The following is a 13,235-nucleotide window of genomic DNA, read 5'->3' on the forward strand; positions in this document are numbered from 1 at the left end:
GCTGGGCTGGCTGAAGGTTGGGCGGACCGACGTCGAGGTGGAAAAGTGCCGAGCCGGTGCAACGGACGGGCCCCTGATCTAGAGCCAGCCACAACACGGCCACGCCGATATAGAAACAAACCCTCCCCCACGTGATTTCACTCCACGTCGACCCGCTCCGCGCCACGTCCTGCATGAGCCTGTCTTCTGCGCGGATCTACCCGCCCTGTCGCCAATCTGGTACTCGGCACCGTCGATCTCGAAATCTAGATGAATGCCATAAGAAACTGGTTGTATTGCAGATCTGAAGATTGCTTAAATGGTGTCCATGTCTTGGTATCAAACGCGCCCTTTCTTTCCCCACCATTATAGAAATTACCGCTACCATGGAAAAGCTCGTAAATCATGCCGTGAGGCTGGCTTTTGACATGTCCTTGCGCGCTCATGTCTACATGAGCCGCGCCATATCTTCTCGCTCCACCATATGTTTTCACCCATCCATGCTCCGATGGAAGCGCCAAATCAGCGCTCAATGTGACATCATGCTGACCATTTGAAAAAAGAAAAACCCAAAATAGAACCAGACCAACTCCAGCGCTCAAAACCATGCAGGTATGTGCAATACCGAAAAGGACCCGAAACACACTTTTGCTCTATTCCCGCTTCTATCCAACGAGCCCGTATACACAGAGGACAGCGACGACTGCTTATTTCTTAGCAGCCGAGTTGCCATGGCTCTTGGTCTTGTGGTGGGGGCCGAAACTCTCGTGTGTGTTGACGCGATCGATATCGAAGGGGTTCGCCTCGTACGTCACACTCCGTGCGGTCCGGGTGCTGGCGTTGGTGTGCGTCTTGTGGAGGTGGTTGGGATGCGTCTTGATGGCGGCGAACCGGCCCTCCTCGCCCTCCTTCTGGTCGTCGTCTTCGACGCTTTCGTCGACGGGCTCGCGCTGGTGGTGGGAGGCGCTGCCCGACGCCGTCTCCTCCTTCTGCGTGTCAGCGTCGTCGGCCTGCGTGTTCGAGGCGCTGTCGTCCTCCTCCTCGTCGGCTTGCTCCTCCGCCACCGCCTGGCCCTTGAGCTTCTCGAGGAAGGCCGCGGCCTGGGCGGCGTACTTGCAGCGAGACCGGATCGCCGGGCCGTACTTGTAGAAGAGGAAGGGGAAGGGCACGCAGGCGAGGGCGAGGAAGGCCGGGATGGACGAGGCCCAGTGGATGCCGAGATCGGCGTACATGTAGGTGGTGAAGAGCGGGAAGGCCGCACCGAACAGCGAACGGAGGACGGCGTTGGCGGCCAGGACCGAGGCGGCAAAGATGAGGTAGGCGTCGATGAGGTAGTTCATGATGGACAGGAAGACCAGCACCATGCCGAAGCCGAAGGGCGCGCCGGCCGCAATGCTGACGATCCAGTGGACGCTCGGCGAGTTGGTCCACGCGAACCAGAACAGGCCAATGGGCATGGCGACGGAGCCGAGGAGAGCGGGGGGCAGACGGGCCTCGGGCGGCGCAAAGCCCGAGGGCGAGTTCTGCATGACCTTGACATAGCGCTTGTTGTCCCAGATGGAGTAGATGACGGCGACAATCATGCCGACGGCGACGCCCAGGAAGGCCAGACCGCCGACACCAGACGACCAGCCACGGCCCTGCTGGTAAACAATGGGGAAGGCACCGAAAAGCATGTACAGAGTACCGTAGATGATGGCCATGTAGATGGAGAGCAGGAGCACGATGGGTTCCTGGAACAGGAGGATCCAGGGGCGCGAAAGAGCAGTCTTGAAAGCCTCGCCGATGGTGACCTTGCCCTGCTCGGCATCAGCCCTGCTCAGGTAGACCTTGCCGGTGATTTTGGACAGCTTGGCGGCGCGCTTGCGGAGGAGGACGGGCGAGTAGGTTTCGGGGACGATGAGGCCGCAAACGAGCCAAAGAACGCCGGTGAAGACGGCCATGACGCCCTCGACCCAGCGCCAGCCGACGGTCTGGCCGACGAAGCCACCAACGATGGGGCCAATGACGGGACCCAGGAAGGGGGCAGCAGCGAACAGACTGGTGGCGAGACCGCGCTGGGCAGCGGGAAACATGTCGGCAATGACGCCTCCAGCGTTGGTCAGAGGCGAAGAGCCAAAGGAGCCGGCAAGGAACCTCAGGACGATCAAGCTGGCGATGCTGTTGGCACCGGCGGCGCCGGCGTTGAAGGCGGTCAGAAGGGCGTAAGTGCCGAAGAAGAGGAACTGGCGGCCAAACAGCTCTGCAGCATGTCAGCGGGTGAGCAGGGGAGAGGGGAACAGGAAGCGAGGACGCACCACTCATGGGAGCCCAGATCAGCGGGCCAATGGCAAAGCCCAGGACAAACAGCGAGATGCCCAGGGTTGCGATGATCTGAACGACGCCAAACTCGATCATGATTTCCTTGATGCCGCCCGAGTAGGCGGACGAGACGAAGGCGACGGCCAAGGTGGCAATGGCAACGAGGCCGGTGATGGTCCACTTGACAGCGATGGGGTAGTTCATGGGGTTGACGGGGTCGTCGTCGAGCCAGGCAACGATGTAGGGGTCCTCGTCGGTGCCGGAGCCTTCATAGTGGGCGTTGATTATGTCGTCGTTGACGGCAGCCTGGTCCAGGACGCGCTTGAAGTGCGGGATGCGGGCGATGCGGCCAGACTCGACGTCCTTTTCGGCCGTCATTGTTAATGGCAGCTACCTGGAGCAGCGGGCGTCTGTGCGGGTGAGGTGAGAAATCAACCGGGGCGGTGATTATTATTGCGAGCGACGGGCGAGTGGTGGATCGGCAACTGGGAGAGGCCATCATTGGGGAGCGGCGGGCGTACTATAAGAGAGCCGGTGGGCTGGATGCTTGTGTCCGGGCGGCGTTAACGACTGGGGCTCGCGTGCATGACATCACGCAGCGGGCACAAGGGCGTCCGTGTGCTGGTCATTGTCGCTGACTGATGGTGCACAATTCCGGGACCTCGGCTGCTGCGCAGACCGGCATCCGGCATGGGGGGCCCACTCCGGTCCCCAGCTCCCAATGGCAGGCGCGGACGGGCAGACAAGCTTTGTGCGGCTCTAGATGCGGACAAGCCACCTTCCGCCGCGCTTCTAGAACCGACTTATGCACAGGCTTGGCGAGTTCGGCCGAGGTGCCTGGCTCCGCTCTGGGCGCCGCTTCGTTTTGAAACGCACGTAACCGCAACTTTTTCCCTTTCTGCCGCCACCCAACAACACCGCGCCCAGCACCGCCCGTCCCGCGCGCATAGGGCAGCTCGCACTTGTGCAGCCAGTGGGGTGAGTCAGTGCCGCTTTCCGTCGCGCCCAGCGGTGACTCCGGTGAGTCGACATGAAGCAGAAGCCCAGCTGTTGCACGCCGCATCCGGCCCATCAACGAAAGACGCCCCGCGTCGGGATCGCCGATGCACGCAGCCGGTCACATTCACGCGTCGGTATGCACCATGCTGGACACCATGCTGGACTCCATGCTGGCCAGCTGTCATGGGGCCGGCTTCTGGGTCTTCTGGGTCGGACAGACAGACAAGCATTGCTCACGGCGCACCCGCTAGTCGCGTTGGCGCCCTTCCTTCCTTCCCGTATCGTGGTCCTCTCGCGCGGAGATAACCCTCTCGTCCGCCCACCGTGAGACCAGAGGAAAACTCGGAGCAGAAAACTGCAGCATGGACGATTAGAAATGCCTCCGCCATAATATCTGCCCGCTCCCCGAGCTTGGGGCCTGGCCACGTACGCTTAATTCCCCGGATGGCCAGAGCCTCCCGAACCGAAGACACTCGGCCGCCGGCATCTGCCGCCCATGCATCGCCACCAATGCCCATCTGCATTCACGGCTTCGGCACCTCTGCATGCCCTCCCGCCAGGCCTGCGCGCCGTCCCGCTCTTGGCCATCTTGTCGCCCACTGCTAATCCCTGCCCATCCCTGCCCATCCCTCGCCCCACATGCCACAGCTTACTCAGACCCGTGTGCATGAACATTGAACCCTAGCGCCGCCCAAGTCGTATGTAGGTACGTTATCTTGACCGTCGTCTCGAAAAGTCTCAAGGCCCGGAGATTGCACCTGAATTGCTGACGCCACAGATCCACACCTTCTTCACTGCCGCTACCGCCAAGCCACATGCAAAACTTCTCCTTACGATTTCATAAAATAAAAATAAAATCTCCTTTTGCCGAGGCTCGTACGTCTACGTACGTTTCTCTTTCGATGCTGTCTTCCCACCTTCAGCCACACTTGTCATCATCATTCGCACGTCAATCCACACTGCAACAGATCGAAAGGTGGAGACTGCTCTTCATCAACATTCGAACAAAAGTCGATGTGTGCACACGTCAAGCAAATAGTAATGCCTAATGAACACTCTCCGTCACTGAGCTTACAAGTGTAATATATGCAGCTTGGCAGCAATCAAAGGCCGTTTCAGGCCTCAGCGCACAAGCATCCTCCATGCGCCCATCTCTTTGCAACCCAAAGGTGTAGACGAGGCTATCTATGCATACACACCTCCATCAGTAACCCTTTTCTCTCAGACACCTCAATGGATGCCCAGACCGAACGTTCTTTGTCCCAAATGACCCCCCGGAATGCAACATCTTTCAATCATGTCCCTTTGTCCAAAAATAAGCCACCAGGCAACGAGAACAAGTTGAAAGGCCCTTTCTCTAAACAGTGATAACAATGCACGGCACATCTCAGTCAAATATGTTACAAGACTCCAGCTCCAAGCCGACCCATCTCATCTTCCAACAAACACTTCGTGAAATTGATAACTCACAGTCTTACATAGACTCGCCATATACACGTACAAACCATGGTAACCGCCAACCCGCTCCAACTCCCCCACTCCGCCCGCCAATCCCTCCTCACCGGCCCCACCATCACCCTCGCCCTCCCCCTGCCCTCCATCAACACAACCTACACCATCCCCTCGCTCCCCCGCCGCCTGCTCTTCGCCTTCTCCCACCTCGCCGCCACCCAGCTGACCGTCGCCGACGCCGCCCCCACCACGCCCTCCTCCCGCCTCCCCTCCCCTCCCCGCACAATCACCCTCCCCCCCTCCTCCTGCACCCCCGCCGCCCTCGAACTCCTGATCCAACACCTCAAACAATGCTGCCGCCGCCACCACCACCACCCCGACACGTCTCCACCACCACCGCTGCCCCCCACATCCACCTGGCGCCAAGCCATCCACCTCTACGCCGCCGCCCGCGCCCTGCGCGTCATCCCCGCCGTCGCGACCCCGCTGCGCCGCCGCATCGAGGCCCGGCTGGACCCCGCCAACGCGACGACAACGTCGTCGCCGCCGCCGAGCGCGGCCGAGCTGGCCGACGCGGTCACCGCGTTAATGGCTGGGCGTAGTAGTAGTAGCATGACTGGCGACGATTGTGACGACGGTAACGACAGCCACGACGACAGGCTCGTCAAGGAGATCGTGAAGAAGACGGCGGCCTGGGCGCGGGCGACGCCCGGCGTGGGCGGGATGGAGGTGGAGCGCGAGCGGATGAAGGCGTGGCTGGCGGCGAGCGCGTGGCCGCGGCTGGTCGCGTGGTGGGATGAGTGCGACGAGAGGGCCGTGGCGGGGAGGAGGCTGGATGTCGGGTGGGTGCGGAGGGTGAAGAGTCTGTCGTCGTCGGTGTTGGGGACGGCGGTTGAGGGTGGGGATGGGGGTGGGGATGAGGTGGAGGGGAGGAAGAAGGAGGAGGAGGGGAGGAGGGAAGAGCTGCGGAGGAGGTTGGATGGGTTGGGGCAGAGGTTGAGGGAGCAGCGGAGTGTGGTGGGGTTGAGGCGGTAGGGAGATGGGTTTGGTTGTATAAGGGGTGCATTCCCCGCCTCGCCTGGGGCGAGGTCAAGTAAGTAAGTGGACCGATAGAGTCGAATCGAATGGTAAGTTCTGGAGATTTCCTAGCTTGAGGATGTTGGCCGTGTTCATATGGATGCGTTGTCGAGCTTGCCGGGGAAGGAGTCGGGAGTCGCGCCGGATTATAATTTATGACCTCCCTGTTGCCGAGATTTTCGGTACTATGCGATGCAGATGATGGCGGAAGGGAAGATCCTCAGATGGGTATGTATTTTTAGGAGAGTTCTACGTTGCTGGAGTAGTGAACGGAGAGGTCAGGAATGAACAGAATGCTTGGGAATAGTGTTTACCCATGCCTAAATGACCCTACAAGACTCCATGTCATATCTGTGAATCACATTCCGGCCTCACCTGAAGATAGGCTGGCCCCCACTAGAAGATTATTCGGGTCCCCGTAACGGGTAAAGTGCACGAGTGCCGTACTATTAATAAGCTGCCGCAAGGCTGAACGGGAACACACAAACCTCTACTGTCAAGTGTGACCGTTTTGCAACACCCATACGCTGCCTGGAAAGGCAACTATCGCTCTGGTCCTGCTATCATTGCGCACATCCAAATATCATGAGCGTTGCAGAAAAGTCGAGCGAGCTCCTCGCTGCTTACTTCCCCACCCCCGCAGCTGAAGCCTCCACCCGGACGCGGAGGTTCACCGATACCGACATCGAGACGATAGCATCTCTCCTCGAGGACCACGATAAGTCATGGAGCAGAGCCCCCCGAGCATACATCGTCCTCCGAACAATAGGCCACCTTGACCTCCTGAACGATCTACTCCAGCTCGGCTTTACCGATCACTGGTTTCCGGTCGAGGCTTCAGCTCTACCGCCTCGTCTGCAGCCATCGGTGCGCAACGCCATCGTAAAGGCTCAGCAGATCATTCTCACCAAATCGGTTGATCTTGAAAAGGGGGAAAATGGAAAGCACTGGCATTTTGCCAAAGGAGAACCGCAGCCATTCAAGATTGCCGGTGTGCTGGGCTCCGGAGGCTATAGTCAAGTGCACCGGATCAGGAGCACGATCAGTTTCAAGGAGTATGCATTAAAGCGGATTCGCCGCCGCCGCGCCTTCGGAAATGCCTCCAAAGAAGCCGTTCGCCAATTCACCACGGAACTGAAGCTGCTGAAGTCCTTGAAACACAGACATATGGCGGAATATGTCGGAAGCTTCACGGATCCATCCTACCTCGGCCTTATAATGGCTCCTGTCGCAGACATGAACCTCGCAGAGTATCTCGAAACAATCTCGACATATCCAGAGCACTCACGCAGGAGCAGTCTGATCACGCTGCGCAGCTTCTTTGGGTGCATGGCTTCAGCACTGCAGTACCTACACGACAGCTCGATCCGCCATAGAGACATCAAGCCGCAAAATGTACTCGTAGACGGCAGCAACGTTCTTTTCACCGATTTCGGGCTTTCAAAGGATTACTCTGGGGATCTTGGGAGCACAACTTCAGGCGCTACAAGCATGACCCCACGCTACGCGGCACCGGAAGTTCTCACTGGAGATCGTCGGAACACCTCGTCAGATATTTGGTCCTTGGGCTGTGTCTTTCTCGAGATGATCGTTGTGATCAAAGGAAAGAAGACTTCCTTTCTGAGGGAGCACTTCCTGGAACATGGGTCCAAAGAGGCCTACATATGCAAAAACGTTGAAGCCGCTGAGGAACTCCTCAAAAGCTTGAAGGGCTCTGAAACATCATCGGACGACATGCTGCTGGAGCTTACGGGAAACATGCTAAAGGAAGACCGCTCTGCTCGGCCAACAGCTTCCGAAGCATTCATGACTCTCTCGACACCTCTGAGGAATGATTCCGCAGTGCACTTCTGTGGGATCTGCTGTCTTGAAGATGAGGTTTCTGACTCACACGACAGCTTGTGTGAGGATCCAGATACGTCAGTGACCATGTCTTCTATCCCGAAGCCTCCTGGAGGGACCTCGGTGCTAGTTCCTAAGGACAATATTCCAACCGCGGAAGAAGCTTCACCGGCACCTCCAGATTTAAAGTACCAAGGCCGGGTCTCCAACTCGCACGATGGCTCATACGATGATCCGGACAAGTCAGTGACAATAGCTGCGATTCCGCACCCTCTTGAGAGACATCCAGTGCAAAACTCCACGCTTGCTGTACAACCCCCCACATTAGCGACGTTGAATTTTCCGGACGAGAGTTTGAGCAGTATACTTGACTGGAGTGCTTTCGCAGGCAACCGGCCAGTCCAAGACAGCAGCTCCATGAGTCCAACTCGGGAAGAACCGAAGGCGAATTCAACGTCAGAGCCACCGGAGTCTGTGGATCCTGATCAGATGTCGGATTCATCCTCGAATAACAAGATTGAAACGCCGAATGCAGGCTTTAGAGCACCTAAAGAGGCACGAAACGAAATTTCCGAAACCTACAAGCCTTCTTTCTCCATCTCAGGCCTCTTTAGATCAAAACGCAACGAGAGATCAACGCCAAAGCTGTCAAGGCGTTTCGCGAAACTGCTCCGTCGTCCGAAGCTATTCGTAGAGGATTTAGGTTCTCCGCACGAGCAAGGGCCATTTCCACGTACAGAGGCCACAGAGAACCAGGGTATAGTGTCCACCAAGCTTGACGTCAGACGTGTGACGTGTCCAAATAAATTGCGGCTCACTGACTTTGAATCACAGCAATTTTCGGTGTCAAGCTACAGGACAGCATCAGATATGCGAACATTGCAATATCTCTTGCCAATGAAAAAGGTGAAAAGTCCATATTTGGATATATACCAATTGTCATAGGCAAATGTGGATCCTTCCTAAAGGAAAAATGTATTCTTGTCTCCACGTCCTGCAGCCAAAGCTCTTTTGCTAATCGTTCCTCCAGGCACCGACGCGGAGGAAATCTTTGCCAGAAGTGGAACTGAAGCCCGGGTTTCAGAACTATGCACTGCCTTCGACTGCCCTCCTAGATTCGGCAAAGGCTTTGATTGGAATGGATACACTGCGTTTGACATAGCAACCGTCATGATTCGCTATCTCGAATCTCTACCGGAATCCCTCATACCCGCGGAGTTCTACGACACAGCCATGCTGCCTCTCAAAGAGGCATCTCTTGACTTACCCTTGGAACATAGTGAGACCATCTATCAGAACATGAGTTACTGGATTCCTTACTACAGAAAGCTTGTTCTTGACATGCCTCCTCTCAACATGCAGCTACTGCTTTACCTGTTAGACTTATTTGCCGTCTTTGCAGGGAAGTCGGAACTCAACAAAATGACGACTGCCCGGTTGGCAAAAGTGTTCAGCGGCATGATCATAGGGACGAAAAACTCAGATGGTCTTGCCAATGATATTGTCCTCGCGTTTCTCATCGAAAATCAGGACAGTTTCCTCATGACTGATTTCACAGAGTCCACGTCAGATACTGTTATGTTTCAATAGTTCATCTAAAACCTGCTTCTGGACTTCTGTAGCTTTATCATGTCATGTGGTTATGTTATATTTGACGAGGTTCGCTTGGTATACAAAGTGTCAATTCCCGAGAACCTGACTTGATAGCCAGCGCATACTATGCAATATACTATGATTGGGTAGAGTCGTACGGGTTCCTATAGAGCAGACTTACCAGCCAAGCTCCACGTCTCCAACGAAGGGTCATGAGCAACTCTTCCCTCAGTCGTCAATTTACCGAGCACCTGCAACACTCCCCTCTGTGCAGCCTCGTGCAGCGTCTCCGGGACGTCTTTGTAGATGTCCTTGACAATCTGCATGGATTTCCAGCTCGACAGATGCCCGTTCGACCTGGCTAAAACCTCGAGGACCTGCGCCTCCCTCTCCTGCCGGTGCTTGATGTACTGCTGCACCTTGGCCTTGCCGTCTTCAATCACAGGACCGTGGCCTGGGTAAGCGCGGCCGGCGAATTGCTGCGCCATGCGGCCAAGGCTGTTCATGTAGGTGGCCAGGTCCTCGAAGACGGCGGTGCCGGAGCCGAGCACGTTGTCGCCAGTGAACATGGCGTCCTCTTCTTCCAAGATGAAGGCCATGTGGTCTGTCGTGTGACCGGGGCAGTGAAATGCCCGCAAGGTGGCGCCGTCGGTCTCGAAGCGCTGGCCGTCAGCAATATCGAGCTGGGTTCCCTCATCCGGCTGGTTCTTGTAAACCTTGGTGGCGGGCGAGAAGGACAACAGGTCGGGAACGCCTTTGACGTGGTCCGGGTGCCAATGGGTGAGGATTGCATGCTCGACGGAAGCGTTTTCTTCCTTGAGGACTTTCTTGAGCGAGGCTAGCCAGGCGGGCATACCCTGGCCAGTGTCAATCAGAAGGCGCTTGGGGCCTTTGCCCACAAGATAAGTGTTTGTGCCTGCAACTGATCAGCCGCTGCACGGCTCAGGCTGGGCTTGCATTCGCTCCAGGTTACCTTGCAACGTGAACTAGGCGGCAGTCAGCTCACAAGATGCACGCAAACAGAAGGGTTATCGCGTACTTTGCCAGGGTTCCCGCCGAGGATGCGGATGACGGCCGGGCTGAGGCGCTCAAACTCCGAGAGTGCAGTGAGGGTGGCAGCCATGATGGTGGAGTATAGTTTCGGCGCAGCCCCCCGCATTTGGAGTCATGGTGGAGGCTGCGGCGATGAAGGCGGAGGAGGTGGGCGCGGGCCTCGGCTAGATAGGCAGGTACCTAATCGACGGATAAGCGTCAGCGCCGCCTTACCGGGAAAGGATCTTTCTGCGCGCACCACCAAGGTGTCAAAGTTGAACCCGAACTTGAAAAAAAGTCCGCGAATCCACCGAGTCGCCATGGGTTCCCTCCACGACTACGATGACGTCCCGTACGTCGTGAATCTACTCGGTCAAACACATTGTGCGCTGACATGGGCCCGACAGCCAGCTCTCCGCCGGCGCGCTCAGTGCGCTGCAGGAATTCCTCGGCGAACGTGACGCCCACACCAAGCAGTTCGAGGACCTGAAGGTTGCCGCCGAGGAGGACTTCTCCAAGACCGAGCAGCCTCTGTCCATGGAAGCATTCACCGAAGACTGGAATGCCAGTCAGTTCTGGGCATGTCGGACCATGTCCACCTCTGGACCGAATGCCCGTATTAATATGGGCTGCTAGTACAACGACGAGACAGCTACTACCCTGGCCAAGCAACTGCTCGACGGGGCTACCGCCGACACCAAGATAGCCGTCGTCTCGGCTCCCAGCGTCTTCATTCAGCTCAAAAACCTTCTCGTACGCCCGCACAGCCCCCAGCCCATGAAGGAATCATGTTCGCTAATCGCCCAACATAAAGCGATCTGCCGACGACAAGACCCGGCCTGAGGTCATATTGCTCGAGTTCGACGAGCGCTTCGGCGTATTTAAAGAATGGGTGCCCTACGACTTCGCTTTCCCCACCCGCCTTCCACGTATGCATCTCTCCACCAAGCAGGAGGTGGGTCAAGCGCTGACCTACGGCTGTGGAACAGCGCATCTCAAGGGCCAATTCGACCGCATCATCTGCGACCCGCCCTTCCTCAGCGTCGATTGTCAGACAAAGGGTAAATGCAAAATTGTCTTTCCTCCAACCATCGAACTATGTGCTTACAGGAACCGGCGCAGCCGCCCTCACCGTCCGCTGGCTCGCCAAGTCGGCCGTGGATCCATCTGCACAACGCCTGATCATCTGCACGGGCGAGCGCATGGAGAGCATGATCGGCAAGCTGTACGGCATCGCCGGCGTTCGGACCACCGACTTCGAGATCCAGCATGCAAAGTGCCTCAGCAACGAATTCCGCTGCTACGCCAATTACGAAGCCCGCAACGTCTGGCAGTGGAACGCGGGCTGCGAGTAGGAAAGCGAGTGCGACCGGCGAGCGGGCAAGGGCTGTAGACATGCATTTCCGCGTCGGCCGCAAGAGGAAATCTCGCGCCGAGAAAAGCGCGACCGAGCGAGATCTTATCGTGAGAAATCAAGACGATTCCCCATCTCCGAAGTGTTGTGATCCCTGCACGTTGCTACCCCACCTCCATTCCATCAACATCCGACATCACATCCTCTCCCCTCCAACAACCTGTGCAGCTCTCACCTCAAGCTCCCGCAACGCCCCAGCAACACCGCAACAATGGCCGCCACCTGCATCTTCTGCAAAATCATCAAGGGTACGTCAATCTCACCTGCTACTGCAACGACATAGCTATAGCTTTCCCCTCTGCTTCCCCGCCGTGCCCCTACCGCATTGAAGCGCCAGCACAAGTATTAAGACCAGATGCACGACACCTGACTCCATGCTCACCTATGCTCTATCCACAGGCGAAATCCCCTCGATGAAGCTTTTCGAGAGCGACAAGACCTTCGCCTTCCTGGACATCGGACCTCTGTCGCGCGGCCACTCTGTACGTCTCCCACCCCCACCCCCTGCCCACCTCTCAGGACCGACATGAAGCAACCGGGCCCGGAAACACGGAACGCTAACAATGCTTCTCCCCCTCGCCTAGCTCATCATCCCCAAGCACCACGGCGCCAAGCTGCACGACATCCCCGACGACCAGCTGCACGAGATCCTGCCCGTCGCCGCCCGCATCGCCCGCGCCGTCGGCTGCGAGGACTACAACATCCTGCAGAACAACGGCCGCATCGCGCACCAGCTCGTCGATCACGTACGTTTTTTTTTTAAACAAAAAGAAAAAAGAGAAAAGACCCCTCCGAATTCGCTGACTTTTTTTTTCTTTCTTTCTTTTCGGGACAGGTCCACTTCCACATGATCCCTAAGCCCAACGAGACCGAGGGCCTCGGCGTCGGCTGGCCCAACACCAGCCCACCGAAGGAGGAGCTGCAGAAGCTGTTCGAGGAGATTAAGGCGAAGATGTAAAAGACGAAGAGACATAAACGTACACACACAAAGCCGGAACACTGCAAGGCGAAGAGGGAGGGAAAAGTGGAGTTGGTATCAAAGTGCGGTTGGAAAGAGGGGAAGGGAGGAGGAAAAAAAGTAGGTGAGGACGAGCGCTGCTGTTTTTGCTTTTGCGAGGAATCAAAACTCGTTTGAGGAGCGACCAGTAGAGGAGTCGAAGGGTTGATGGTGTGGCTAGCTAGCGAACGCATGCATTGTTTGCGTGGATGAGAGGGGGCGGGGCCAGATGCTTTTTTTTCTATACCAGTGGAGCGAGTCGGGTGATGAGTCGGATTAGTCAATGCAGTGGAATAGACGAAAGGAAGCGCCAAAGTGAATGGTGCTGCTGAAACAGTCTCATACAACCTCGCCATCTACGCTGTCAATAGCAGACCTCATGCATCTACAACAGCGCAATAAGCCAGCCCGCCACATCAACAATCCCCCTTCACCTCATCCCAACAGCTACCCCCGTCATTAGAACCTCTACAACTGCCGTAACTGCATTTCCTAAAACGGCATCATGATACCAGGTTTGCGGAAACAAACCGTCGTGAACATCGCGGC

At 56.9% G+C, this 13,235-nt stretch overlaps 6 protein-coding genes across 6 annotated transcripts; 4 read left to right on the top strand and 2 right to left on the bottom strand.

Annotated features, from left to right (window-relative positions):
• Positions 1-686: 686 nt before the first annotated feature.
• Positions 687-2,658, bottom strand: BKCO1_16000107 (mfs multidrug transporter; the record flags this gene model as incomplete). The annotated part of the gene is made up of 2 exons (XM_020271374.1): positions 687-2,221; positions 2,277-2,658. The coding sequence occupies 2 exons, from the start codon at positions 2,656-2,658 to the stop codon at positions 687-689; spliced, it is 1,917 nt and encodes a 638-aa protein (XP_020131947.1).
• A 2,127-nt stretch (positions 2,659-4,785) lies between these two features.
• Positions 4,786-5,766, top strand: BKCO1_16000108 (uncharacterized protein; the record flags this gene model as incomplete). Its single annotated transcript, XM_020271375.1, has 1 exon — positions 4,786-5,766. One exon carries the CDS (start codon positions 4,786-4,788, stop codon positions 5,764-5,766), a length of 981 nt encoding a protein of 326 aa, XP_020131948.1.
• A 627-nt stretch (positions 5,767-6,393) lies between these two features.
• Positions 6,394-9,240, top strand: BKCO1_16000109 (rho gtpase activator; the record flags this gene model as incomplete). Its single annotated transcript, XM_020271376.1, has 3 exons — positions 6,394-8,437; positions 8,485-8,556; positions 8,681-9,240. 3 exons carry the CDS (start codon positions 6,394-6,396, stop codon positions 9,238-9,240), a joined length of 2,676 nt encoding a protein of 891 aa, XP_020131949.1.
• A 167-nt stretch (positions 9,241-9,407) lies between these two features.
• BKCO1_16000110 (metallo-beta-lactamase superfamily protein) lies at positions 9,408-10,366 on the bottom strand (the record flags this gene model as incomplete). The annotated part of the gene is made up of 3 exons (XM_020271378.1): positions 9,408-10,159; positions 10,217-10,229; positions 10,283-10,366. The coding sequence occupies 3 exons, from the start codon at positions 10,364-10,366 to the stop codon at positions 9,408-9,410; spliced, it is 849 nt and encodes a 282-aa protein (XP_020131852.1).
• Positions 10,367-10,595: 229 nt separating this feature from the next.
• On the top strand, positions 10,596-11,630 carry BKCO1_16000111 (n-6 adenine-specific dna methyltransferase 2; the record flags this gene model as incomplete). The annotated part of the gene is made up of 6 exons (XM_020271379.1): positions 10,596-10,627; positions 10,683-10,843; positions 10,928-11,028; positions 11,090-11,204; positions 11,265-11,336; positions 11,398-11,630. The coding sequence occupies 6 exons, from the start codon at positions 10,596-10,598 to the stop codon at positions 11,628-11,630; spliced, it is 714 nt and encodes a 237-aa protein (XP_020131851.1).
• A 270-nt stretch (positions 11,631-11,900) lies between these two features.
• BKCO1_16000112 (hit family protein 1) lies at positions 11,901-12,647 on the top strand (the record flags this gene model as incomplete). The annotated part of the gene is made up of 4 exons (XM_020271380.1): positions 11,901-11,937; positions 12,089-12,171; positions 12,274-12,435; positions 12,525-12,647. 4 exons carry the CDS (start codon positions 11,901-11,903, stop codon positions 12,645-12,647), a joined length of 405 nt encoding a protein of 134 aa, XP_020131850.1.
• Between the last annotated feature and the right edge of the window lie 588 nt (positions 12,648-13,235).

The sequence above is a fragment of the Diplodia corticola genome (assembly GCF_001883845.1).
Source record: "Diplodia corticola strain CBS 112549 chromosome Unknown scaffold16, whole genome shotgun sequence".
NCBI classification, from domain to species: Eukaryota; Fungi; Ascomycota; class Dothideomycetes; order Botryosphaeriales; family Botryosphaeriaceae; genus Diplodia; species Diplodia corticola.